Source organism: Oncorhynchus tshawytscha, linkage group LG09, assembly GCF_018296145.1.
Source record: "Oncorhynchus tshawytscha isolate Ot180627B linkage group LG09, Otsh_v2.0, whole genome shotgun sequence".
In the NCBI taxonomy this organism is placed as follows: Eukaryota; Metazoa; Chordata; class Actinopteri; order Salmoniformes; family Salmonidae; genus Oncorhynchus; species Oncorhynchus tshawytscha.
In genome coordinates this window covers 25,618,067-25,644,731 of record NC_056437.1, presented here as the reverse complement: position 1 = coordinate 25,644,731, position 26,665 = coordinate 25,618,067, and the positions used below count along the sequence as shown (strand labels likewise).

Genomic DNA, 26,665 nt, shown 5'->3' with positions numbered 1-26,665 from the left:
ACATGTCAAGTTGCCCTGCTTTGACCCTGTTCCACCTCAGAAAGAATTGCTGCAAAATGAACTAATTTCAATTATCTAAAGAATGTTGAACAGTTATCTTTTTTTTGCATAGAAAGAAAGTCTAGCTTGTGCAGCACTGGTCTACATCATTTTGGTACAATCATGTAGTCATGGACGGCACCAGGGAGAGGCAAAATGGTGCTGAAGCCCCCTCAAGAATAGGCCTAGCACTCCCATTAGCACCAAGAAATACGTTTTGCGTATATGCAATCATGTACACTGTAGATTGCAAGCACCCCTACACAACGACCAAGCTACCCCAGTGAAAAATGCTTGGTGCTGCCACTGCAGGCAGTAAGGATGGCAAGGACAGTAAGTGGAGGCCTACATGTGAAAGCGGTTGCTAAGAGGCAGTCTTAGTGAGAAAAAATATATATATATATAAAAGCCTAACTGATGGCTTCAGATTGCTTGTAGCAGTAAGTGAGGTGAATCTGTACCGCTTGCTTGTAGCATCAAGTGAGGTGAATCTGTACCGCTTGCTTGTAGCAGTAAGTGAGGTGAATCTGTACCGCTTGCTTGTAGCATCAAGTGAGGTGAATCTGTACCGCTTGCTTGTAGCAGTAAGTGAGGTGAATCTGTACCGCTTGCTTGTAGCATCAAGTGAGGTGAATCTGTACCGCTTGCTTGTAGCAGTAAGTGAGGTGAATCTGTACCGCTTGCTTGTAGCATCAAGTGAGGTGAATCTGTACCGATTGCTTGTAGCAGTAAGTGAGGTGAATCTGTACCGCTTGCTTGTAGCAGTAAGTGAGGTGAATCTGTACTGCTTGCTTGTAGCATCAAGTGAGGTGAATCTGTACCGCTTGCTTGTAGCAGTAAGTGAGGTGAATCTGTACCGCTTGCTTGTAGCATCAAGTGAGGTGAATCTGTACCGCTTGCTTGTAGCAGTAAGTGAGGTGAATCTGTACTGCTTGCTTGTAGCATCAAGTGAGGTGAATCTGTACCGCTTGCTTGTAGCAGCAAGTGAGGTGAATCTGTACTGCTTGCTTGTAGCATCAAGTGAGGTGAATCTGTACCGCCTTCTGTAGCATCAAGTGAGGTGAATCTGTACCGCTTGCTTGTAGCAGCAAGTGAGGTGAATCTGTACTGCTTGCTTGTAGCATCAAGTGAGGTGAATCTGTACCGCTTGCTTGTAGCACCAAGTGAGGTGAATCTGTACAGCCTTCTTGTAGCAGCAAGTGAGGTGAATCTGTACTGCTTGCTTGTAGCACCAAGTGAGGTGAATCTGTACCCCTTGCTTGTAGCACCAAGTGAGGTGAATCTGTACTGCTTGCTTGTAGCAGCAAGTGAGGTGAATCTGTACTGCTTGCTTGTAGCACCAAGTGAGGTGAATCTGTACTGCTTGCTTGTAGCAGCAAGTGAGGTGAATCTGTACAGCCTTCTTGTAGCAGCAAGTGAGGTGAATCTGTAGGTGCGTATCAGTCCATACATCCCGAGACCCAGTCAAAGCACTGTCAACCGGTCTACAAGCCTACTTCTAACCACCTGGAACTCCCTGAGTGCACAGTCATTCGAATGCACTTCATGTAATTATAATGATCCACAACACCATTCATGTCATCAGTATTTAATTGGTGAAAATCCTTAGAATGCTTTAATATCAAATCTGAACCTTCCCACTACAATCTAAAACAGGGCCAAGTTATTAATTTTACCAGAACCTCTCTGCCCCCTGGCGGTGATGTAGAATTATGACAACATCTTAGTTCCAATATATTGCTGTTTATTTGCTGTGGAAACATTGTTGTGACAGAGAGCACAGACATACAGTAGGCATCATGTGGGCTGTCTGGAATATGATCAATAGAAGACAATATTTCCTATAATTGTTTATGGAAGAGAGAAATGTAAAACGTCTCGCCATCAGCAACACAGTAAAATGCCACAGGTTTTCAATACAGAAAATGGCCACACACAGACACATAAGACATGATTCCTCACACATAATGTGAGATAATGCACTGACTGATCAGACCCTACTATCGCTGAACTTTGACCTCAGTGTGTTTGTAACTCAGACCAGCACAGCGGACAGGCTCACGTCCCCCTCCACCTCCAGAATATCAATCTGCTGGAAAAGGAAGTGGCGGTGGTTGTAGCTGAACATCAGGGCTCCATTCACCATCACCCTGTAGCATTGGGTATCACACATGATGATCACCTGAAACACAGGGCCTGACATGAGTGCTGAGCTCATCCAAGGGAAAGTATACGATATAATTGAACTAAAACACATTCAGATGCATTTCAGCTGAAATTGTTGTCAATGCACAACGCAAATATCTGTTAAAATATATTTACTTGTTCCATCCTACAGTATGCAGTTAGCTATAATGGAGTTTATACCGTAAAAGGTTGGCCTCTGTAGAAGGGCATGCCACCTGTCCTTTCCTCTGGACCCCACTGTTCCTTCAGGAGACTGTTACGAACTACAACGTTCTCATTGAACCTGGGGTTGAAGTGGAACGCCACTCCCGAGTTGAAACGCAGGTTGATACAGAACCTAGAACCATGCAAACCATAATCATGGTTATAAGGCTTGACCAGGAATGTCAGGTTAGATTACCCTTTAAACTAATGCTGTGGTAGATGGTGGAAAAGGTGTACAGAGGTAACCAGTTTATAATATCAATAAGGCACCTCTGGGTTTGTGGTATACGGCTAATATACCACGGCTAAGGGCTGTGTCCAGGCACTCCATGTTGTGTCGTGCCTAAGAGCAGCCCTATATTGGCCATATACCACACCTACTTGGGTCTTGCTTAAATATACCACGGCTAAGGGCTGTTCTTATGCACGATACGAAGCAGAGTGCCTGGATACAGCCCTTAGCCATGGTATATTGGCCATATACCACAAACCCGAGGTGCCTTATTACTATTATAAACTGGGTACTAACATAAGCTAGAACAGTAAACAAGTATTTTTGCCTCAAACCTGTGCTATATTGTCTGATATAAACAAGGCTGAAATGCATTTTTAGCCAATCAGCATCCAGGACCCAAACAACCTGGCTCATAATACTGTATAGCTCTGTAATGTACTGCTTGTAGAGAGGGAGAACTTTTCTGGACTCTGCTGGTGAGTGTTACACAATCGTGAAATAAATTATTTGGAGGGTGACAGGCTAATCAAACGAGGACCTTTTCCTTACTATTCATTTGTATTGTCTGTAATGTACAGGTATACAATTCATAGTACCAACTCTGACCCATAGCAGGTGAAGCAAATGCATTATGTAAGATGTGCTCAAATTGAGTAAGTTGCTTACTTATCAGCGTTGTGGTTGACCACACCCTGGATGGTGATGTTTCTGCCTGGGTAAAGTCCACCTGCCATTATGTTTTTATACGGCACAACCTGAGGACAAAGGATCCATCACCATGTCAACCCAAATATCTGTTTCGATACAGAAATTAATGTAATTATGCAGTCTGCAATTAGTCTGTAAGTTAAAGAAGGGGTGCTTACAAAGGACGGCTTGGGGGTGTATGGAGGCTGGGCAGTGTATGGAGGGGGTGCCTATAAAATAAACATTATGCATCACCACAGTCTCTACAAAAAAAACTACTTTAAGCTTGTCAGAACTTAATTTTCTTACATTCATTTATATAGATAAAGATTTATCAAACTTCAATGCAATTCCTAATATTGGCCTCTATCTACACATTTTAAACCTTGAAAAGTTGATTCATTGGAATGCAACTGACCTGAAGAAATCCTGCAGCTGAGAAAGCCTACAAAACAGACAAACAGTTGTCAAATATATATCAATCTTAACAAGGAAAGCAAGCTAAATCTACCCTCAAAGCTAACGTTGATTGAATGGAATGAAATGCAGTCACCTTACTAAAACAACCACCACCAGAAAAAAAGTTAAATACACTAAATGAGCTGTCAACCCAGCATGGTAGAATCTACCTGTGTGGCATTACACCATTGAGGAGGAGTTTTGGGGCCAGTTTTGCTTTGACGAGATCTATTTCGGTTTCGTTGACCCTGTAAATAAATTGTCCATCTTGGATTATGACCTATGCTACTGTTTTTGTGAAGCCAGATATGTAGTACTGGGTTTATTACTAATTATAAGTGTTTCCAGACCTTATTCTTGAAATAACTCCAAATATAATATGTTTTTAACTTGTATAACTAAGAATCCTGTTCATGAGTCTGTCCTATAAGAATACTCACACTGTGTGGATGGCCAGGATATCCTGGTTGGGGAGGAGGTGACTGGAGAAAAGACAGGACATAACATTTCATTTCTATGTATAGGATATGAACAGACTCTCTTAGTCAGCACATGCAAGTCTGAATATTGATGATAACTTAATCTGTATAGCACGTTTCAATACAGGTACCAAAGTGCTTCACATCATACAATAAAAGTACTAACAAAGAAATAAAGACTGGAGGATCGACAATGAAAAAAAGATAGCTAATTAAAATCAAACATTAAAAGATCTTTATATAAGTGTGTCTTCAAAATGGATTTAAAAAGAGGCACTGAATCTGCAAGCCAGATCTCCTCTAGAAGACCATCCAAAGTCTACATGGGCTTTATTTATTTTTTTATTCATTATAAAATTATGAAAAATATGAATAGCATTCCACCCATGAGGCCACTAGGTCATTCGACTGCAGGAAAGGGAACTGGGGGAACTCCGTTTTTCTGGACGCCAAAAATATATGTCTAAAACATCCTTTCACAATCATTACACCACCTGACCATGACCACTGCAACCACTTTTGCCGAACTGGTTGCATTCCAGACAACTGATTAAGATGAGCAAATCTGTCCAGTTGCTTGCTCAAAGCTGATCCTACTGAACACGAAAATGAACTATATTCTCTATATTCTGAAGAGGACCTGTCAGATACTCACGGTGACTGCAGGGTTGGAGAAGGCAATAGACTGGACTTCCACTCCCCCATCCACAGAGATGGTGTCCACTCTGGAGAACGAGAGCCGGTGCAGGTACTCCATGAAGGGGGCACCATTCACAATAATCTGGGATAAAACAGGATTTAGGAGAGACAAAAAATGATATATAATATATGCCATTTAGCAGACGCTTTTATCCAAAGCGACTTACAGTTATGCATGCATACAATACATTTTACGTACAGTATGGGTGGTTCCAGTGGGAAACCAATGGCACATGGAGGAAAAATAATAAATAAGTGAATAGTTATGATACTTTATGCTCTAGAGAAATGTAATAAATCCACAGTCAAAAAAACTGCTCTAGAGAAAATGTTCAATTCAATAGGAACGCTATGATTCCAACTGATGACTCCATGTCATATACCCTTATAAAAGATTGTATCATGAAGGAGAGGCAATGCAAGTTCGAATTTCACCAAGTAGAAAGGGAAGAGGTAGAAAGGATGCTGTTGTCTCTTTCGGATAAGTCACCTGGTACAGATAATCTTGACACCAAATTGCTTACTTACAGCTAACCAAATATCTACCCCAATCTCTCATATTTTTATTAAGTGCTTGATGTATGGGGTGTGTCCAGAAGTCTGGAAAGAGTCAAAGGTTATTCCACTACCTAAGGATAAAAAAATCTGCATTCACTGGTCCTAATAGTCGTTCTATAAGCTTGTTGCCTGTGTTAAGTAAATTATTGGGAAAAATGGTATCTGCACAAATCAAGGATTATTTCTCATGTAATGGTCTGATAACGGTTTTCCAGCATGCATACCAAGAAGGGCATTCTTTGTAGCCGTCTATTTACCACCACAAAGCAAAGCTAGCACTAAGACCGCTCTCAACCAATTCTATAAGGTCATAAGCAAAGGAGAAAATGCTAACCCAGAAGCGGCTCTCCTAGTGGCCGGGGACTTGAATGCAGGCAAACTTAAATCCGTTTTACCAAATTTTTACCAGCACGTCACATGTGCAACCAGGGGGGAAAAAATCCTAGACCACCTTTACTCCACACACAGAGATGCATACAAAGCTCTCCCCCACCCTCCATTTGGCAAATATGACCACAATTCTATCCTCCTGATTCCTGCTTACAAGGAAAAACTAAAGCAGGTAGTACCAGTGACTCACTCAATACAGAAGTGGTCAGATGACGCGGATGCTACACTACAGGACTGTTTTGTTAGCACAGACTGGAATATGTTCCAGGATTCATCCAATGGCATTGAGGAGTACACCACCTCAGTCATCGGCTTCATCAATAAGTGCATCGATGATGTCGTCCCCACAGCGACTGTACGTACATATCGCAACCAGAAGCCATGGATTACAAGCAACATCTGCATTGAGCTAAAGGCTAGAGCTGCCGCTTTCAAGGAGCGGGAGACTAATCCAGACGCTTATAAGAAATCCTCAGATGCTTTAAAGCATCAATACAGGATTAAGATTGAATCCTACTACACTGCCTCTGACGCTCATTGGATGTGGCAGCGCTTGAAAACTATTACGGACTACAAAGGGAAACCCAGACACGAGCTGACCAGTGACGCGAGCCTACCAGAGGAGCTAAATAACTTTTATGCTGGCTTCGAGGCAAGCAACACTGAAGCATGCACGAGAGGACCAGCTGTTCTGGATGACTGTGTGATAACGCTCTAGGTAGCCGATGTGAACAAAACCTTTAAACAAGTCAACATTCACAAAGCAGCTGGGCCAAACTGATTAGCAGGACGTGTACTCAAAGCATGCGCGGACCAACTGTCAAGTGTCTTCACTGACATTTTCAACCTCTCCCTGACCGAGTCTGTAATACCTACAGTCGTGGCCAAAAGTTTTGAGAATGACACAGATAATAATTTTCACAAAGTCTGCCGCCTCAGTTTGTATGATGGCAATTTGCATATACTCCAGAATGTTATGAAGAGTGATCAGATGAATTGCAATTAATTGCAAAGTCCCTCTTCGCCATGCAAGTGAACTGAATCCCCCCCCCAAAATTCCACTGTATTTCAGCCCTGCCACAAAAGGAACAGCTGACATCATGTCAGTGATTCTCTCATTAACACAGGTGTGAGTGTTGATGAGGACAAGGCTGGAGATCACTCTGTCATGCTGATTGAGTTTGAATAACAGACTGGAAGCTTCAAAAGGAGGGTGGTGCTTGGAATCATTGTTCTTCCTCTGTCAAACTTGGTTACCTGCAAGGAAACACGTGCCGTCATCATTGCTTTACACAAAAAGGCTTCACAGGCAAGGATATTGCTGCCAGTAAGATTGCACCTAAATCAACCATTTATCAGATTATCAAGAAAGTCAAGGAGAGCAGTTCAATTGTTGTGAAGAAGGCTTCAGGGTGGCCAAGAAAGTCCAGGAAGCACCAGGACCGTCTCCTAAAGTTGATTCAGCTGCGGGATCGGGGAACCACCAGTACAGAGCTTGCTCAGGAATGGCAGCAGGCATGTGTGAGTGCATCTGCACGCACAGTGAGGCGAAGACTTTTGGAGGATGGCCTGGTGTCCAGAAGGGCAGGAAGGAAGCCACTTCTCTCCAGGAAAAACATCAGGGACAGACTGATATTCTGCAAAGGGTACAGGGATTGGACTTCTGAGGACTGGGGTAAAGTCATTTTCTCTGATGAATCCCCTTTCCGATTGTTGGGGCATCCGGAAAAAAAGCTTGTCCGGAGAAGACAAGGTGAGCGCTACCATCAGTCCTGTGTCATGCCAACAGTAAAGCATCCTGAGACCATTCATGTGTGGGGTTGCTTCTCAGCCATGGGAGTGGGCTCACTCACAATTTTGCCTAAGAACACAGCCATGAATAAAGAATGGTACCAATACATCCTCCGAGAGCAACTTCTCCCAACCATCTAGGAACAGTTTGGTGACCAACAATGCCTTTTACAGCATGATGGAGCACCTTACCATAAGGCAAAGTAATAACTAAGTGGCTCGCGGAACAAAAAACATCGATATTTTGGGTCCATGGCCAGGAAAATCCCCAGACCTTAATCCCATTGAGAACTTGTTGTCAATCCTCAAGACATGGGTGGACAAAGAAAAACCCACAAATTCTGACAAACTCCAAGCATTGATTATGCAAGAATGGGCTACCATCAGTCGGGATGTGGCCCGGAAGTTAATTGACAGCATGCCAGGGCGGATTGCAGAGGTCTTGAAAAAGACTGAAAATATTGACTCTTTGCATCAACTTCATGTAATTGTCAAGAAAAGCCTTTGAAACATGAAATGCTTGTATTTATACTTCAGTTTTCCATAGTAATATCTGACAAAAATATCTAAAGACACTGAAGCAGGAAACTTGGTGGAAATTAATATTTGTGTCATTCTCAAAACTTTTGGCCACGACTGTACATGTTCAAGCAGACCACCATTGTCCCTGTGCCCAAGGAAGCGAAAGTAGCCTGCCTAAATGAATATCGCCCCGTGGCACTCACGTCAGTAGCCATGAAGTGCTTTGAAAGGCTGGTCATGGCTCACATCAACAGCATCCTTCCTGACACCCTAGACCCACTCAAATTCGCATACTGCCCCAACAGATCCACAGATGACGCAATCTCAATCGCACTCCACACCGCCCTTTCTCACCTGGATAAAAGGAACACCTATGTGAGAATGATGTTCATCGACTACAGCTCAGTGTTCAACACCATAGTGCTCACGGAGCTCATCACTAAGCTAAGGACTCTGGGACTAAACACCTCCCTCTGCAACTGGATCCTGGACTTCCTGACGGGCCTCCCCAAGTGGTAAGAGTAGGCAACAACACGTCTGCCACACTGATCCTTAACACTGGGGCCCCTCAGGGGTGTGTACTTAGTCCCTTCCTGTAGTCCCTGTTCACTCACGACTGCATTGCCAAACATGACTCCAACACCATCATTAAATTTGCTGACAACACAACAGTGATAGGCCTGACCACCAACAATTATGAGACAGCTTATAGGGAGGCCAGAGAACTGTCAGTGTGGTGCCAGGACAACAACCTCTCCCTCAATGTGAGCAATACAAAGGAGCTGATCGTGGACTACAGGAAAAGGCGGGTCGAACAGGCCCCCATTAACATCGACGGGGCTGTAGTGGAGCGACTTTCAAGTTCCTTGGTGTCCACATCACCGACGAACTATCATGGTCCAAACATACCAAGACAGTTGTGAAAAGGGCACAACACCTTTCCCCCTCAGGAGATTGAAAAGATTTGTCATGGGTCCCCAGATCCTCAAAAGGTTCTACAGCTGCACCATGGAGAGCATCCTGACCGTTGCATCACCGCAATGGAAACGGCTCCGCATCTGACCGTAAGGCGCTACAGAGGGTAGTGCGAACAGCCCAGTACAGCCCTAGGGCAAGCTTCCTGACACCTAGGACCTATATAATAGGCGGTGTCAGAGAAAAACCCATAAAATTGTCAGAGACTCCAGTCACCCAAGTTATAGACTGTTTTCTCTGCTACTGCACGGCAAGCGGTGCCGGAGCGCCAAGTCTAGGACCAAAAGGCTCCTCAACAGCTTCTACCCCCAAACCATAAGACTGCTGAACAATTCTTAAAAATCACCACTGGACAATTTGCATTGACCCCCCCTGTACACTGCTGCTACTCACTGCTTGTTTGTTACCTATGCATAGTCACTTTGCCCCCACCTACATGTACAGATTACCTCAACTAGCCCCTGTACCCCTGCACACTGACTCGGTAACAGTTCCCCCTGTATATAGCCTCGTTATTCTTATTGTGTTACATTTTATTATTCCTTTTTATTTTAGCCTAGTTGGTAAATATTTTCTTCTTCTTGAACTGCACTGTTGGTTAAGGGCTTGTCAGTAAGCATTTCACGGTAAAGTCTATACTTGCTGTATTCGGTGCATGTGGCAAATAAAGTTTATTTGATTTCATTCTATGGGTACGGCCTTAGCACAAATGACAGATGATTGGTTAAAGAGTATGGATGACAGGAAGTTAGTTGGTGCAGTGTTGCTAGATTTCAGTGCTGCTTTTGATGTAATTGATCATGAACTGTGACTAGCTAAACACAAGTATTATGGTTTTAAGTTTGCAGCTCTATCGTAGATGGAAAGCTATCTATCCAGGAGAAGGCAAAAAGTGTTATTTAATGGTAGCCTTTCAAACACTAAATATACACACTGTGGTGTTCCTCAAGGACGCTGTCTAGGCCCCCTTATCTACTCTATCTTTACTAATGATTTATCTCCGGTGATGAACAAAGCAAGAGTGGTAATGTATGCTGATGGCTCTACAATGTATAGCACAGCATCAGAATGTAATGAGCTAACAGATGTACTGAGTTCTGAACTAAGAATGGTGTCTGAGTGGGTTGATATGAACAAATTGGTGTTGAACGTTTCTAAAACTAAGTGTATTGTATTTGTTTCAAGATATATGCTTGCTGATGATCCCCAATTGAATTTGTCGATGAATAGAACGCAAGTGAGAAAACAAAAACTGCAGGCGTCATGTTGGACGCAGGTTTATCATGGTCAGGACACATAAATAATATTGTTATTACGGGTAGGGGAATTGCTGTTACTAGAACATGTTCAGAGTATGTAACATCTAGCACTCTGAATCAGGTCAATCCCTGGTCCTATCACACTTAGAGTACTGTCCAGTTAAATGGTCAATCCCTGGTCCTATCACACAATCCCTGGTCCTATCACACACAAAGAAATATATAAAAAAAGCTAAAAATGGCTCAAAACAGGGCTGTCAGATTAGCTCTTCATTCCTCTATCAGTATGAATATTATTGAAACGCATCAGAATCTGTGATAGACCATATGACTGGACAGGAAATAGAAAGCATCACCTGAATGTTAAATGTGTTTCCTGTCAGATATTTTAATTGTCTGTATTGTCTACTTGTTAAATGTTTGTAAAGTATTAATTTGTAATTGTTTGTAATGTCTTATTAATTGGTGTTGGACCCCAGGGAGATTAGCTAACGTTACGGTGTTAGGTAATGGGGATCCAAATAAAAATGTACAATTTCACAAATAAGTCCACAGTCAAAAAATGTTGTAGCCTAAGCATCAGCAATAAAAATCTCCTGACCGAATATGAATCTTTGTTGACCAGGAACATGAGGGTAAAGTTGGCCCCCCGGGTCATGGTTGCAAAGTATTCACGCTCCTCTGAACCCCACTTGGAGTGCTGCATGGTGTTGCAGATCACAACGTCTAGGAAGCTGTCATATCGGGGGTTGAAGTGGAGGGCTATGTCAGGATTTCCTCTTGAGCCACATTGCAAATTCACATGAAACCTATATGGACAAAAGGAAGGGGCATATTATATTTTGATGTACAATTATGGCCTACACAATCATGTTCTGTCCTGTGTGGCTCAGTTGGTAGTGCATGCAACACCAGGGTAGTGGGTTCGATTCCCATGGGGGACTAGTATGAAAAAAATATGAAGATGTATTACTACTGTAAGTTGCTCTGGATAAGAGAGTCTGCTAAAATGTAAACGTTGCATTCAATGATTAGGTTAAACAAGATCCCTTCTGTGCTTATAGTGAGTGACAAAACTGTGCTAAAGTAGTGTGTCTCTAGGTAGCTCTACCTCTGGGCTCCTGGCAGGACTCTCCCTGTCACAGTGATGGTCTTCCCCTCATGCAGAGCTCCCTGGATACAGCCAGTGAACGGCACTCTCTAGGGGCACAGAGCACAAAACAACATGTGACCAGGGCTGGGTAGCTAGTCTTGTTCCACCATCTGTTAAGAGCCAGGCAAGCTAGGGACATGGCAAATAGAGACTTTGAAACGTTAAGCACTCACACTGGCCACATCAAGCATTTTATAATAACACTCTAAAAGGTTATGGTTTCCTTTCTTCTTTTCTTTCCTAGTTAAAAAATCCTTTAGGATTAATTTCCAATCGAATCCTATAGGATTTTGTGACACCTCTATCAGAATCCTATCTGAATCCTATTGGACTATTTTTTCCTATTGGAAACATCGAAAAGAATCCTATTGGATCATATAAAACTCTCACAACCCTATAGGATTTTGTGTTACCTCTATCAGAATCCTATTGGACAACTTTTTTTCCTACAGGAAACCCTTGCAGGATTTTGTCACCACAATAATTTGTTGTAATTTGTTTCAGTACAATACAACAACATTAATTACAACATTTTGGTTGATTGGAAACAACAGTTCTCTATATTCATTTCGGTTTTAATCACCACAATATGGGAGTGATTCAAAGCTGAAAGTTCATTTGCAGTATGACCACCATACAATACACCTTTTTCAAAAGAAAATGGGAAAATTACACCAAAAATATGTAACAAAATGACACCAGAACATCACAAATAACGGGGCCTGATGAAATAACTTATGTGAATAATATCAAAGTAGAATTCTTACCGGATTGAAGAAGGGTTGCTGAAAAGACATGCTTCAATGTTGCTCTGACCTGTCTGTTCAAAGCAGCAGGTAGACGTGATGTTGTTCTCTTCAGTAAAACTGCAATGTCACCTTTTGGGCGTCCCGACCAAATTCACATAGAAATGTAATTTATAGATCTGTCTCTCTAATTGAAAGCAAGTCTAAGAAGCGGTAGATCTGTTATATGTGCGCTAGTTATATGCTTCCTGTTTTTGTGTATTTTACCAGCTTCATACTGCTGAAAATCCAATATTTTTGGTTATCTAAAATATATTTCACAGGGATGGTACAATGATTCTCTACACTAGATTTGCCTTCTTTGTCAATAAACTGGAATTAGGCAAACTATTAGAATAGCAAATAGGAAATGGCGGAGCGATTTCTCCACAGTGCACCGTAAGTTTCGTTTCTCTCATTTCTCATGCCTCCACACGCAATCGAAAACCGTGCCCCTTAGATAAGAGAGCAACGAAAATGTAGCACACCTTTTACACCAAGTGGCCTATGACTTTGCTGACTGATCACCATTAACCTACCATTTTTAAATGGTTTAGTTTTCTTGTGTCCATTAATTTATTACTTTCACTAAGTCACTAGCATCAGCGGTATTTTGTAGTGAATAGTAAAGGAAATTAAACAGCATACATGGCTATCCAAGTGCCTCTCACTGGGTGTCACCTCATCATACCGATTACATTTATATCTGATTTTGCATGTGCCCTCAAACATACAGTATATCTATGGTGTCTGTTATTTATTATAATAATAATGTATTCTCTATACTATTTAAACATAAACAATGAGATCCTTGATGAATTGGGAAGTGGCTACATAAACTAAACCACAAATACACACCAAATAAAAAGTCATTTGAATGAAACATACTACACTAGTGTGCAGATAAGTGAATCAGTAGATATGAGTTTTTATGGCCTAATGTCCTTATTCCATCATATCTTGTGTTAATGATTACCATATCACACCAAGGGCACAGATCAAGTTACCAGTGATACCACAGAGAAAGGGAGTAGTTCTAAATATATTTGGTGAAAACTAACCGGAAATATAACTGTGCATAGCATAACTAAAATACTTTATTAAATTCAGCTCAAACATACATTTTCACATGACAAGCTTCATTTGATTTTCTTTCAAGGATGAAAACAGAAACTGTGTTTACAGAATGGTAGCCACATGCAATACAAAAATATGATTTTTTACATGACATAAAAAACATTCAAAAAAAATGTACAGTATTTTTACAGTATTTTGTACATGAAAAAATATAAAGATATATACATCTGTAATAGGGGGGCAGTACCTATTTAAAAATGCAATGATGTATAGTACATATAAAATGTTTGTACAAATATTACAATTGTGTTAATTAGCTGTACATTAAATAATGTATATACATGTCTATCTTAGATAGCACTGATATCGTCAATATAACATTTACTGCAGTCTTTCACTAAATCAACCCTGCATGTTCCAATACAATACAATACACTCACTCGCACATACACTCACAAACAAACACAAATACAGGCACACCAACTGAGGCAAGCAATCACAAACATAATACACACAAGCACGCACAAAAGGTCATGTTTAAGGAGTAAATTAGCGGATACTTTTGCACCAGGCTCTTGTTCTATTATTTTTGCACTGTAAATGACTCTACTAAACTACTTGAATGGTCTACCTCTACACCACTCACAGGCTGATAGAAGGCATCTCCTGCTTCCCTGTGGCATCCTCTTATGCCTTTTAATAATCAGGGCACTCACTTCATCATCACATACCTTCAGTCATACATAACCAACATAATTCCATTTCCAGTGGGTAGTGAGATGATGAGAGGAAGGTCCCATTGCATGCTGACACCTGTGAACTGTCAACATATTCATTCGTCATTCATGCACCGAGCCGTTTTCAAATGTATGGTTTCATCAGATTCTACTCAAACAAGCAACACGGAGACAAGAGTCAATTAAATCATGCTCTCCCAACTCCTGAGACCTTTGTGCTTTCAAATTTCATGTAACAAAATAATAAACACTACAAAAATGATTACTTTAAATAGGAACCAACAACCAAAGGTGATAGTTTGTTTCTTATAGTTTTTTCTCCTGCTGAAATAATGTGTACAGGTAGCGAGTGACCAGAAGGCAGACATGGGCCAGCACGATGACAGTGTCACAGCGCATGCCATCAAATAACTGCAGAGAGCTGAGGGGTAAGAATCAAGAGGCAGTTGGATTACATCACTCAAGCAGCCTGAAGCATCAAGACCACAATGAGAAAAGAGGAGGGAGTGAATGCAGAGGTACATTTGTGATAGGAGTTAAAACCATTGTTTTGGCCCACGGAGTGTTTCTGGGCCGCGTCGTCTGGGAGCCCCCAGCAGGAAGAACCACATCACAGCAGCACAGAGAGGAGAGAGAGCAGGGCAGGCTGCAGACGGAGCAGAACACAGCAGAGCAGCCGTCAGCCACCAGGCACAGGCCACAGCACACCAGTCAGTCTTATCACAGACACCACAAACCAGTTAGTCACAAGTCTCAGATAGTCCAAAAAGCAAAAAATAAATAAAATAAAAATGAAGGCAAGAAGTTTTGAGATGAAGGAAGGAAAGTTGAGGGGAGGTAGCGAAGCACTACCTCAGTCCAGCACCCTTCACTCCCATACAACCAAACACTACAGTTTAATAGACATGGAAGATCAGGCTGTGGGTTAGTGGAAGCAGTGTCTCTATCAGGCAGAGTCAATGTTTTGATCAATCCTAAGAGTTAAGGATTTCAGGAGCATGCAAGGCAGACCCAGGCTTTGTTTGTTTTGCATTGCTTATATTTCATAGTGACGGCTACAACCTATATTAGGAAGACAGAAAACACAAAGAGAGAGAGAGAGAACAAAGGAAAACATGGGAGGTTAGAGACTGTTGGTGAAACTATGCTAACAGGTGTAACATTAAGAGAGAATAAGACCAGTGCAGTAGAGTAGACAGGTAAATACTTCAACATGAAACAAGGGTCCAGATTTCTGTATCGCAGAAAACTCAGATGAGCTTTCTCACAGAAAGCTTTTTCTGGATTCACAAGCCCATGCAAAGTGTCCCAACAGACCATGGCAAACACCATGCAAGCTGGTAAGTGCTTCTCTTCCCATTCAAGCTCTGGCATGCTATGCAGGCAGACTTTGTTGGGGCATCTGTGGTATCATTCCTGATCATGTTAGAAGAGGCCAGCGTGTGTTTGAATACAAACAGAAGACCAGTAGCCAAGCCAGTTCCACTAGCAGAGAGTTGTTGAACTGATGGTGGCGGTTACTGGACAACAGGTTCATGTGAGAGAAGACTCCCCCCATGGGCCTTTGAGTGACAGACATGCAGTATGTAGTGAATGAGGAAGTTACAGAGAACGAGCAGGAGAGAGATGGTAGGAGAGGTGGAGAGAAATCTGGACCAGGTACTGTATATCAAACATATGAGAAGAGGAGAGGGGTGTGGAGATGTAGGGGTACAGAGCAGGTCAGGCAATAGTCCAGAAAAGGGTGGGACAAAACAATGCTTTAAACACAAAAGTGCATTCAACTCACAGTCACATCCTGGGGGAGATAGAGTTTGGAAAGCAGAAGATAAAACAAAGAACATTCCCTTAGCATCACATTCGGTTCATTTCTAAATGATAAACGATTCACCATTAGAAATCACCGTCCCTCATATTACAGGGGTCAATGTATTTGCAGTGGACCATCAGATGCTAATGTGGCTCATGAATATTATGAACATAAACTACTACCAAGAATCTACTCAGGCATACCCTGCCTGGTCCCCATTAGTTTTACATCAGTGGGCCTAATACCTCACAGCAATCTGGGGGTCATCCTTTACAAGCCTTCAGTTGAACCCCTTTGTTTTATACATAAGTCCATTCCAGACGAGTCAGAGCCCAGTCAGGGGTCAGAGTGCATCTCAGGGCAGGCAGGACATATACTCCTCCCATGCTTCTACCTCTACCTCCACCTCTAGGATACGTACTCTGCAGACTTCCAGAAGTGTCCAGGGTGGGACAGTCTCCGGTTGAGTTTGGGCAACTTCTCCAGCATGTCAGCCAGCTGGGTGAAGGTGGGCCGCTCCCTCAGGTCATAGGCCCAGCAGGCAGACAGGATCTCCTGCACACACATACACAGGAGCTATTAATGTCTTTAGTTTGTGCCAACACAATGCAGAGATTTATCCTGTACTCAGCTTTAATGTCTCCTCTATTCTAACAAGGTCATCCCGTAAAAACATAGCATTCGCCTAGAAAATATCTTCACCTGCACCACGAGGATACATTTTTTTTAATGTGCATAGATCTCTGCATGATTCCACCACAATGTGATCTGGCACACAGAGGTGCTTCACCCCTCCACTCACCGTGACCTCCTTTCCCAGGCTGATCTCTGCCAGGACCTTCTTGATGCCCTCACCACTCCCCACCTGCCAGATGGTAGCCTCCACAGGCTGGTTGGTGATAGGCCAGTCCCTGGCTTGGAGCTCGTACCAAATGGTGCTAAAAGGGGGCAACCAGCAATATGGTCATTCCCCAGAGCCAGTTAACTGTAAACTCATGCAGTCTCAGAGAGAAAAAAACATTGTGCTACCAATGATAAAGAAAAGGTACTTCAGAATGTGCTAAGATCATACCCAAAGGCGTAGACGTCTGCAGCGTTGGAGAATGGCAGGCGGTCCTCATTGTTTCCAGGGCTCATCCTGCGTACGATCTCTGGCGCCAGGTAACAGATCCAGCCATGTGGAAGCTTCAGCTCATTGTCTCGCCTGTGAAGCAAGACACACACACACACACACACACACAGTCACCCACTGAGCATCTACCAGCTGAGACGATAGCTGTAGGAACCAATATGCAGAGTCCTTACCTCCCCTCCTGAACCACTCCAGAGATTCCAAACAGACCAAAGTCTGTAATAATCACTTTATTGGTGTCATGAAAGACGTTCTTCGACTTCAAGTCCTTGTGGACAATGCCTTTGGCATGCAGATAGCCCATTCCCTGTGTAGATTGAAGGATGTAAATAAGGACATAGACTAAATATACATTACACATTTATACTGAACAAAAATATAAACGCAACATGTAAAGTGTTGGTTAAATGTTTCATGAGCTGAAATAAAAGATCCCAGGAATGTTCCATACACACAAAAAATATTAGTTCTCTCAAATGTTGTGCACAAATGAGTTTACATCCCTGTTAGTGAGCATTTCTCCCTTGCCAAGATAATCCATCCACCTGACAGGTGTGGCATATCAAGAAGATGATTAAATGGCATGATCATTACACAGGTGCTGGGGACAACAAAAGGCCACTAAAATGTGCAGTTTTGTCATTACAAAATGCCACAGATGTCTCAAGTTTTGAGGGAGCATGCAATTGGCATACTGATTGCAGGAATGTCCACCTGAGATGTTGCCAGATACTTGAATGTTCATTTCTCTACATAAGCCGCCTCCAACGTTGTTTTAGAGAATTTGGCAGTAGGTCTAACCGGCCTCACAACCACAAACCATGTGTAACAATGCCAGCCCAGGACCTCCACATTCGGCTTCTTCACCTGCTGGATCGTCTGAGACCAGCCACCTGGACAGCTGATGAAACTGTGGGTTTGTACAACCAACAAATTTCGGCACAAACTGTCAGGAATCGTCTCAGGGAAGCTCCACTGCGTGCTCGTCGTCCTCACCAGGGTCTTGACCTGACTGCAGTTCGCCATCGTAAACGACTTCAGTGGGAAAATGCTCACCTTTGATGGCCACTGGCATGCTGGAGAAGTGTACTCTTCACAGATGAATCCCTGTTTCAACTTGTTGGAATCGGCTAAACTTTGAACATTGAGATATTAAACGAATGATAGGAAATGAAAGAGACTGGGTTATGTTAGAAGTTAATGGTTCCCAGAAGAAAGAAGAAGTCTTTGGAATGTGTCTGATGGAGGAGAGGAGAGCGATGTGTTGATACAGGGGAGACAGATGGACATCTGTGTATTAGATGAAAGAGCGTCTGAGGTCAGGAGGTGAGGACAGATTCTCTTAAGAGAGTAATAAATGTTTGGAATCCTGTTACCCTCTTTATTAGCTTCCTGTAGAGCCAAAAATGTAAGGATTGGTAGGATTGGTAGTCTTAAGTAGGACCAATATAAACTGTGAAGTCTGAAATCTTTGCTGTCTGATTTCATCTGTACAGAACCTTTGGGGACGATTAAACTTGGTTAAAGCTTCTCTAGTGTCGGAGTTATTTACTCTGAAAAATAAGAACCTAACAATCAGTGCCCCATGGTCGGCAGGCACAAGCTTTGGACAACAAACACAATTGCATTTTATCGATGGCAATTTGAATGCACAGAGATACCGTGACGAGATCCTGAGGCACATTGTCGTGTCATTCATCCACTGCCATCACCTCATGTTTCAGCATGATAACGCACGGCCCCATGTCGCAAGGATCTGTACACAATTCCTGGAAGCTGAAAATGTCCCAGTTCTTCCATGGCCTGCATACTCACCAGACATGTCACCCATTGAGCACGTGTGGGATGCTCTGGATCGACTTTACGACAGCGTGTTCCAGTTCCTGCAAATATCCAGCAACCTCGCACAGCCATTGAAGAGGAGTGGACAACATTCCACAGGCCACAATCAACAGACTGATCAACTCTATGCGAAGGACATGTCGCGTTGCATGAAGCAAATGGTGGTCACACCAGATACTGACAGGTTCTGATCCACGCCCCTACTTTTTTTAAAAGATATCTGTGACCAACAGATGCATATCTGTATTATCAGTCATGTGAAATCCATAGATTAGGACCTAATTAATTTATTTCAATAGACTGATTTCCTTAAATGAACAGTAACTCATTGAAATTGTTGCATGTTGCATTTCTTTTGTTGGTTAGTGTGTGTATATATAAATAACACACACACACACACACACACACACACACACACACACACACACACACACACACACACACACACACACACACACACACACACACACACACACGTGAAAGTATTGAACAGGGAAAGAAGTTACCTTTACAATTTCTTGAGCAATTTGCCTCGTCTTGTTTATATCCAGTGTGTTTTTGGTGTCTCGAACGACAGAGTATAATGTCCTCCCTTTACAGAAACTAGAGAAACACTTGAATTAACACATGGAACTAAACAAATAAACAACAGCTATGGTTGACTGAATATAACAAAGGGATAAGTTATTATTCTAGATGCGATTTAGCCCCTCCTACCTGGTGATGATGGCGAGGTGGGGCGGGGCCATGCAGGCCCCCATGAAGAGGACCACGTTCTCATGACGGGTCTGTCTGTAGTTCATCACCTCCTTCTTAAACAGCTTCAGGTGGTCCTGGTTGTTCCCATCTATCTCCAGCAGCCTGATGGCCACCTCCCCATGCCAACGGCCCTTATGCACCTTGCCCCAACGGCCCTGGAGTGAGTGATTTAATGACAGTTTGAGAAACACACTTTAAATGGGTTTAAAACTGAAAACAATGATAGTTTGATGCAAATATAGCTCATTCTATATTTTAGATCACCTTCCCAATGAGCTCTCCCAGGTCCAGCTGTTCGAAGGGGATGTCCCACTCCTGCAAGTAGACACTGGTCTGGCTGGCCTTACGGGAGATGGGGCCTTTCCAGCGACCTCCCCTTGAGTTGGGCAGGTCATCCAACTCATCACCATCACACTCACCATCCGAACCCCCATTCATCTCACTCCCACCCCCATCTTCATCTTCCTCATCATCATCTTCCTCCTCCTCCTCATCTTCCTCCTCCACTACTGGGTCTGGGTCGATCTCAGGTTCAACCACCTCCTCCTCTTCCTCCTGTAGGACATTCATGCATGTTGGGTTTTGGGCATGTGTCTCAGTTACTTTGCACGCACATACTCAGTTTTTACCTCTCCGTCCTCATCCTCGGCCAGTTCAAAGTGTATGTCATCTGCTGGTTCAGTCTCACTGTTGGGACAGGGTAAACCACAGTCACAATGTCAGAGTATGCTGAGTATGCCGAGTAATGTACCATTAAAACACTATTGATAAATTAAATAGACAGGAAAGCCTTACACTGTGTCATGGAGGGCTTCAGAGTGCAACGTAGAAGAACTGGACACATCTGGGAGAAAAAATACAAATGTTCAGTATGTAATAAAAATTCATGTGGCTTTTTGCTTGTAAAGACAAAATTGCATCCCTCATGTAGTTTCTTTGCCCACTTATATTGTCACTTTGCCATAGCAATGTGTTGACAACATCCACCATAACGAGACATGCAATTCCCAAACTCCCCAGCAGGTGGCAGAGAGATCCATCTCCACATGAGACAATGCAGTCTAAATATCACACAACACATTACTCTAAAACATTCACAAATGCACAACTTTGTCATGTAATTCACTAAGCCTGTGAGTACATGCAGGAGATAGAGAGAATTGACAAGGCTGGGGACGTGGGCAGGTGTGAGCACAGCACAACAGTCTGTCTGGGACCGTACTGTAAACTCACCAGGGAAGATAAACTGCTGTCTATGCTGAAAGTAGCAGGCAGCTTAGGGAAAAGACAGGGAAGAACCAACAAGCATGGAGTGGAGAGAGAGACTCTGGGTTAGAGTAGCCGTTAAAATAACCCCAGTCACTCCCACCCCTCTGAGGAGTGGTATTAATGCAGAGAGGGAAAGAGAGGGAGGACGACCACTCCTGCCCGGCCATTCCATTCCACATTCGCTAAACAGGAAATGTGACTCAGGGAGACCTTCTGTGTAATCAAGAACACAATGCAAGCATGCACTTTGATAGTGGGAGTATGCTGGCTTATTTTTGTGCAGTGGACATGCTTGTGTGGTTAAGTGTATATCAATTTGTGTGTTTGCATGTGTGTATATTCATTTGTGTGTTTGCATGTGAGAGAGTGTGAGAGAGATAAAGGGAGACACTCCAGGTGATTGTGTGTATATGTTGAGGTGATTGTGTGTATATGTTGAGGTGATTGTGTGTATATGTTGAGGTGATTGTGTGTATATGTTGAGGTGATTGTGTGTATATGTTGAGGTGATTGTGTGTATATGTTGAGGTGATTGTGTGTATATGTTGAGGTGATTGTGTGTATATGTTGAGGTGATTGTGTGTATATGTTGAGGTGATTGTGTGTATATGTTGAGGTGATTGTGTGTGTTTGTTGAGGTGATTGTGTGTATATGTTGAGGTGATTGTGTGTATATGTTGAGGTGATTGTGTGTATATGTTGAGGTGATTGTGTGTATATGTTGAGGTGATTGTGTGTATATGTTGAGGTGATTGTGTGTATATGTTGAGGTGATTGTGTGTATATGTTGAGGTGATTGTGTGTATATGTTGAGGTGATTGTGTGTATATGTTGAGGTGATTGTGTGTATATGTTGAGGTGATTGTGTGTATATGTTGAGGTGATTGTGTGTATATGTTGAGGTGATTGTGTGTGTTTCTGTATTTGCATAGGCATGTGAGTGACGGTCAGGGACCTACCTGGGAAGTGGAAGCGGTTGTCCCGGTGGACCTTGGGCGAGGAGTTGGGGGGCGGGGTGGCACTGGGAGGGTTCTGGAAAGGGGCAGGGGAGGAGGGTGTGGAGGAGGTGGTGGAGGATGGGTTACTACTGGAGTCCAACTGGTTCAGCGCAGGGGGGTGATCCTGACCGAAGGAGAAGAAGAAATACACACTGATCAGAGTCAATAACACACTTGTCTGTCCTAACAGCACCATGCATATCATTATCATCAAAGGTGTGATGTAATATCCAATATCTACCTTTTTGGTGATGGCCTTTGGCAGTGTGCCAAACTGTGGTGTCTCTAATGGCCGGTCCACAGGGTTGTTGATGTCAGACGGCACAGACTCAGTCCTCCGTATTTTGGTGACTGGAAAGAAGAGATTGGGACCATTACACTAATGCTTGTTGAATCAAAATGGGTAAACCATGAATCCATGGATGAACATGAGAAGCAAGAAAGGGCTTACTTGGCAGGAAAGAGATTCTGCAGGAGGGAGCTTCTTTAGTACACTTGTTATGGCACTTTAACCTGCAGACAGGAAACCACCAATCAGAGAACAGTAGAGAACAACTGATCACCAAAAGAAGATGAAGTTGTATTTTTTTTGCATCGTAGAGACACCAGAACAATCCAACACCAGAACATCTCAGAGACTCCTCCCTCTCCTTACTCCACTCACCTGCAGTGTTTACACTTCACCCCAAACATCATGTTCTTCTGACAGACCTGACATGTCTGGGACAGCCACGACTTGGTGGAAAATCTTCACACAGAATCCTCAATTACTTAAACCATCAATCCTTTTTTGCTCTATATACTGTGGATTTAAAGTATATTTGACATTTGTATCATGGTAGTCTCTGGCCTAAAGGTGTATGACATGAGGTAGTTGCCAACCTGTGAGTGACGGCCAGGCCTATGTCTCTCCTCACCGCCTGTGGGGAGCCACGGTGCAACCCCATGTTATCTGGAGAGAGAGAGAGATGTCAAATGAACCTAGACAGAGGAGGATTTGCCTAAAAATGAAGTATTAGCACAAATAGGGCAATGTATTTATGAAGTTTTGTGGCTACTATCAAAATGAAATCACTGGTGCTTAGGGAATTGCAAAATGTTTTTACCTTTCCCAAAATTCCCAGGATTTCCAGAAATAACCCGCTGGAAGACTTCTGGAAATTCCCAGAACTTTGCAACCCAAGTGTTGATGTTGCTTACAACTTGCCACACTATGTGCCAATCCAATGAAAAATATTTACTGTTCATTTTACAAGTTAAAGCAAATTTGTGTGAGACCTAATGACGTTGGTTTGGTAGGTGAATCTCCTACACATGAATCATTATGGACGAATACACTATGTGCCAAACCAATGAAAAACATTTACTGTTCATTTTACAAGTGAAAACGAATTTGAGTGAGACCTAATGACGTTGGTTTGGTAGGTGACGCTCCTACACATGAATCATTACAGACACGAAACGGCACGCATGCAACTGCACACACACAACTTTGTGGGAGTGTTAGATTTCTCTCTAAGCTGTCGAATGAATTGGAAGAGTAATGTCATTTCTCTAGAAGCGATGGAACAGAAAACGCTCCCTCCCCCACATCACAGCACTCAGATGGAACAATCCTAGCAATCTACTGACAGAAACACTCTTGAGCCAGACTGGGACGGCTACTGTGATCCTACAGCCAGCTACTGGGAAATACATTCGGCTCTTTACAAAGAGCACACATACAAACGGTCTATTTCATCTGAGTAATTCACCATGCATTTACCAATCTATTTCAGTGAAGATTCCTTACATATAGCCTAAATGGGGTAAGTCAAAATGTATTTGTACTCACTCTTGAGGTGGGATGAATGCTCCTCCATCAGGGTGGGGGTACCAGGTAGGGTGTAGGGGGCGGGGGCAGGGGCGGGGGTGGAAACCCCAGGGGTGCGGGCAGACCGGTGGGGGGAACGGGAGGGTGAGTCCTCACAGCCATTCCCATTGATCTGAACGTTGAGGAACAACTTATTCTTCTTTGCACACCTGAGGGGAACAAAGAACGCTGGGACGTCAGTACAGTGGCCCACTGCTGCCCTCACACACTCATCTCAACACACAGTCAACACTGGATTACTCAATGACAATCCAAAATGGGCCTCCATACAGATCATCTTTCAGATAATTATTTAATGGACATACTGTATGAACAATGTTATGTAAGTGTCAGAGAGGCAGGCAGGGTGGGAAGGGAGGCAGTAGCAGCATGCCTTGGCAGAGAGGAGATTCAGCAACACATATATTGAACATTTTAGTAATTTAGCAGACGTTCTTATCCAGAGTAAATTTTAGAGTTAAGTGCCTTGCTCAAGGACACAGACATTTTTTCACCTTGTTGACTCAGGATTTGAACCAGCAACCTTTCAGTTACTGGCCCAATGCTCTAACCACTAGGCTACCTGCTGCCATTTGGAGGACAATACAATTAAATAAAAAAGGCACACAGGGAAGACTGAGCCACACCCTCCACCACAGGGGAGTAGAGCTTAGCAGAGCACAGGCCAAAGGGCTTAGCATCCTCTTCCTGGTCAGGAATAAAGAGGGCTGATCCAGAAGCACACAGCCCCACTGTCTGAACGCCTGCTTTCTCTGGGCTCCACACAGTGGAGAAGACCACGTCTGTCTGTAACTCCCTATGCCTCAGCTCAAACTCATCAGTGTCCTCACAGGCTAGGTCTGGGGTCATAGGGTATACTTCTATATACATGTACATAATGTATGTATCGTTAAGCTGTAGTATCAGTCCTGTTAAAATACTTCTGTCTAGTCAGGTTTCATTATGGCTGAGCTTTCCATCACTAATGCAACATCATTACAAACAGGATATTACTGATATGCGTTAGTAAACTCAGAAAAAAAAAGAAACGTCCCCTTTTCAGGACCCTGTCTTTCAAAGATAATTGGTAAAAATCCAAATAACTTCACAGATCTTCATTGTAAAGGGTTTAAACACTGTTTCCCATGCTTGTTCAATGAACCATAAACAATTAATGAACATGCACCTGTGGAACGGTCGTTAAGACACTAACAGCTTACAGACGGTAGGCAATTAAGGTCACAGTTATGAAAACTTAGGACACTAAAGAGGCCTTTCTACTGACTCTGAAAAACACCAAAAGAAAGATGCCCAGGGTCCCTGCTCAGCTGCGTGAATGTGCCTAAGGCATGCTGCAAGGAGGCATGACGACTGCAGATATGGCCAGGGCAATAAATTGCAATGTCCGTACTGTGAGACGCCTAAGACAGCCCTACAGGGAGACAGAATGGACAGCTGATCGTCCTCACAGTGGCAGACCAAGTGTAACAACACCTGCACAGGATTGGTACATCCGAACATCACACCTGCGAGATAGGTACAGGATGGCAACAACAACTGCCCGAGTTACAACAGGAATGCACAATCCCTCCATCAGTGCTCAGACTGTCCGCAATAGGCTGAGAGAGGCTGGACTGAGGGCTTGTAGGCCTGTTGTAAGGCAGGTCCTCACCAGACATCACCGGCAACAACGTCGCCTATGGGCACAAACCCACCGTCGCAGTTTTGTCTCACCAGGGGTGATCGTCGGATTTGCGTTTATTGTCGAAGGAATGGGGGATACACTGAGGCCTGTACTCTGGAGCGGGATCAATTTGGCGGTCCGTCATGATCAGGGGCAGTGTGTCACATCATCAGACTGAGTTTGTTGTCATTACAGGCAATCTCAACGCTGTGTGTTACAGGGAACACATCCTGCTCCCTCATGTGGTACCCTTCCCGCAGGCTCATCCTGACATGACAATGCCACCAGCCATACTGCTCGTTCTGTGCGTGATTTCCTGCAAGACAGGAATGTCAGTGTTCTGCCATGGCCAGCAAAGAGCCCGGATCTCATTCCCATCGAGCACGTCTGGGACCTGTTGGATCGGAGGGTGAGGGCTAGGGCCATTCCCCCCAGAAATGCCCGGGAACTTGCAGGTGCCTTGGTGGAAGAGTGGGGTAACATCTCACAGCAAAAACAGGCAAATCTGGTGCAGTCTGGTGCAGTCCATGAGGAGGTGCAGTCCATTACTACAGTAATTAATGCAGCTGGTGGCCACACCAGATACTGACTGTTACTTTTAATTTTGACACACCCTTTGTTCAGGGACATATTTGCCATTTCTGTTAGTCACATGTCTTGTTCAGTTTATGTCCCAGTTGTTGTATCTTATGTTCATACAAATATTTACACATGTTAAGTTTGCTGACATTAAACACAGTTGACAGTGAGAGGACGTTTCTTTATTTGCTGAGTTTAGATAAGTTAGCAATCCCTTATAGTGTAGGCCTACATCATCAGTTGAAACTTGTACAATATGATAGGACTCCAGTCCTTCATCTGGCAATATGTGCTGGTATTCTAAACTGTTATGTAACAATTTATTATTGTCCTTCCCTTCCCTTTATGTGTGTTTAATAGGTACACTCATCTAGTACCCCCTTTGCTTCCAGAACAGCCTGAATTACTTCGGGACATTCGGAAATGTCGGGAATGTTCCAGTTACTGCAGATTGGACGACGGTACATTCAATCTGCCAACAGCCCGTTCCATCTCATCCCAAAG

General features: G+C 43.2%; 2 protein-coding genes across 9 annotated transcripts in view; both read right to left on the bottom strand.

Moving 5' to 3' along the window:
- Positions 1–1,766: 1,766 nt before the first annotated feature.
- On the bottom strand, positions 1,767–12,798 carry LOC112257632 (galectin-9). 2 transcript variants are annotated; one of them, XM_024431354.2, is made up of 11 exons: positions 12,405–12,796; positions 11,596–11,684; positions 11,086–11,293; positions 4,946–5,071; positions 4,252–4,293; positions 3,982–4,059; positions 3,771–3,797; positions 3,532–3,582; positions 3,332–3,420; positions 2,407–2,563; positions 1,767–2,221 (listed from the first exon to the last, which is right to left on the bottom strand). In XM_024431354.2, exons 1-11 carry the CDS (start codon positions 12,432–12,434, stop codon positions 2,075–2,077), a joined length of 1,044 nt encoding a protein of 347 aa, XP_024287122.1. In that variant the 5' UTR covers positions 12,435–12,796; the 3' UTR covers positions 1,767–2,074. The 2 variants fall into 2 exon arrangements, with proteins under 2 accessions (XP_024287122.1, XP_024287123.1); XM_024431355.2 differs by lacking the exon at positions 3,982–4,059 and having other exon boundaries at positions 12,405–12,798.
- Positions 12,799–13,495: 697 nt separating this feature from the next.
- LOC112257629 (kinase suppressor of Ras 1) overlaps positions 13,496–26,665 on the bottom strand; it is a 45,072-nt gene continuing 31,902 nt past the window's right edge. For 3 of the 7 annotated variants that reach the window (XM_024431346.2, XM_024431351.2, XM_024431352.2), the window contains 17 exons: positions 23,881–24,068; positions 22,929–22,998; positions 22,711–22,794; positions 22,498–22,559; positions 22,288–22,397; positions 22,008–22,170; positions 21,013–21,054; positions 20,575–20,623; positions 20,409–20,466; positions 20,044–20,334; positions 19,738–19,934; positions 19,527–19,623; positions 17,352–17,485; positions 17,119–17,250; positions 16,849–16,984; positions 16,468–16,601; positions 13,496–14,882 (listed from right to left, as the gene is read on the bottom strand). In XM_024431346.2, the coding sequence (XP_024287114.1) occupies positions 14,714–14,882; positions 16,468–16,601; positions 16,849–16,984; positions 17,119–17,250; positions 17,352–17,485; positions 19,527–19,623; positions 19,738–19,934; positions 20,044–20,334; positions 20,409–20,466; positions 20,575–20,623; positions 21,013–21,054; positions 22,008–22,170; positions 22,288–22,397; positions 22,498–22,559; positions 22,711–22,794; positions 22,929–22,998; positions 23,881–24,068 (2,116 nt within the window). In that variant the 3' untranslated portion in view covers positions 13,496–14,713. Of the gene's footprint in view, positions 15,299–16,025; positions 16,035–16,467; positions 16,602–16,848; positions 16,985–17,118; positions 17,251–17,351; positions 17,486–19,526; positions 19,624–19,737; positions 19,935–20,043; positions 20,335–20,408; positions 20,467–20,574; positions 20,624–21,012; positions 21,055–22,007; positions 22,171–22,287; positions 22,398–22,497; positions 22,560–22,710; positions 22,795–22,928; positions 22,999–23,880; positions 24,069–26,665 lie in introns of all 7 variants that reach the window. The other 4 variants (XM_024431349.2, XM_024431348.2, XM_024431350.2 and 1 more) reach the window with 4 other exon arrangements.

Excerpts from the sequence above, each read along its gene's own strand:
- LOC112257632 (XM_024431354.2), bottom strand. The coding sequence starts at position 12,434 with ATGTCTTTTCAGCAACCCTTCTTCAATCCG. Across the intron at positions 4,294-4,945 it reads TCTCCAACCCTGCAGTCACC|TCACCTCCTCCCCAACCAGG; the intron begins GTGAGTATCTGA and ends TCTTTTCTCCAG. Across the intron at positions 3,583-3,770 it reads CAGCTGCAGGATTTCTTCAG|GCACCCCCTCCATACACTGC; the intron begins GTCAGTTGCATT and ends TTTATTTTATAG.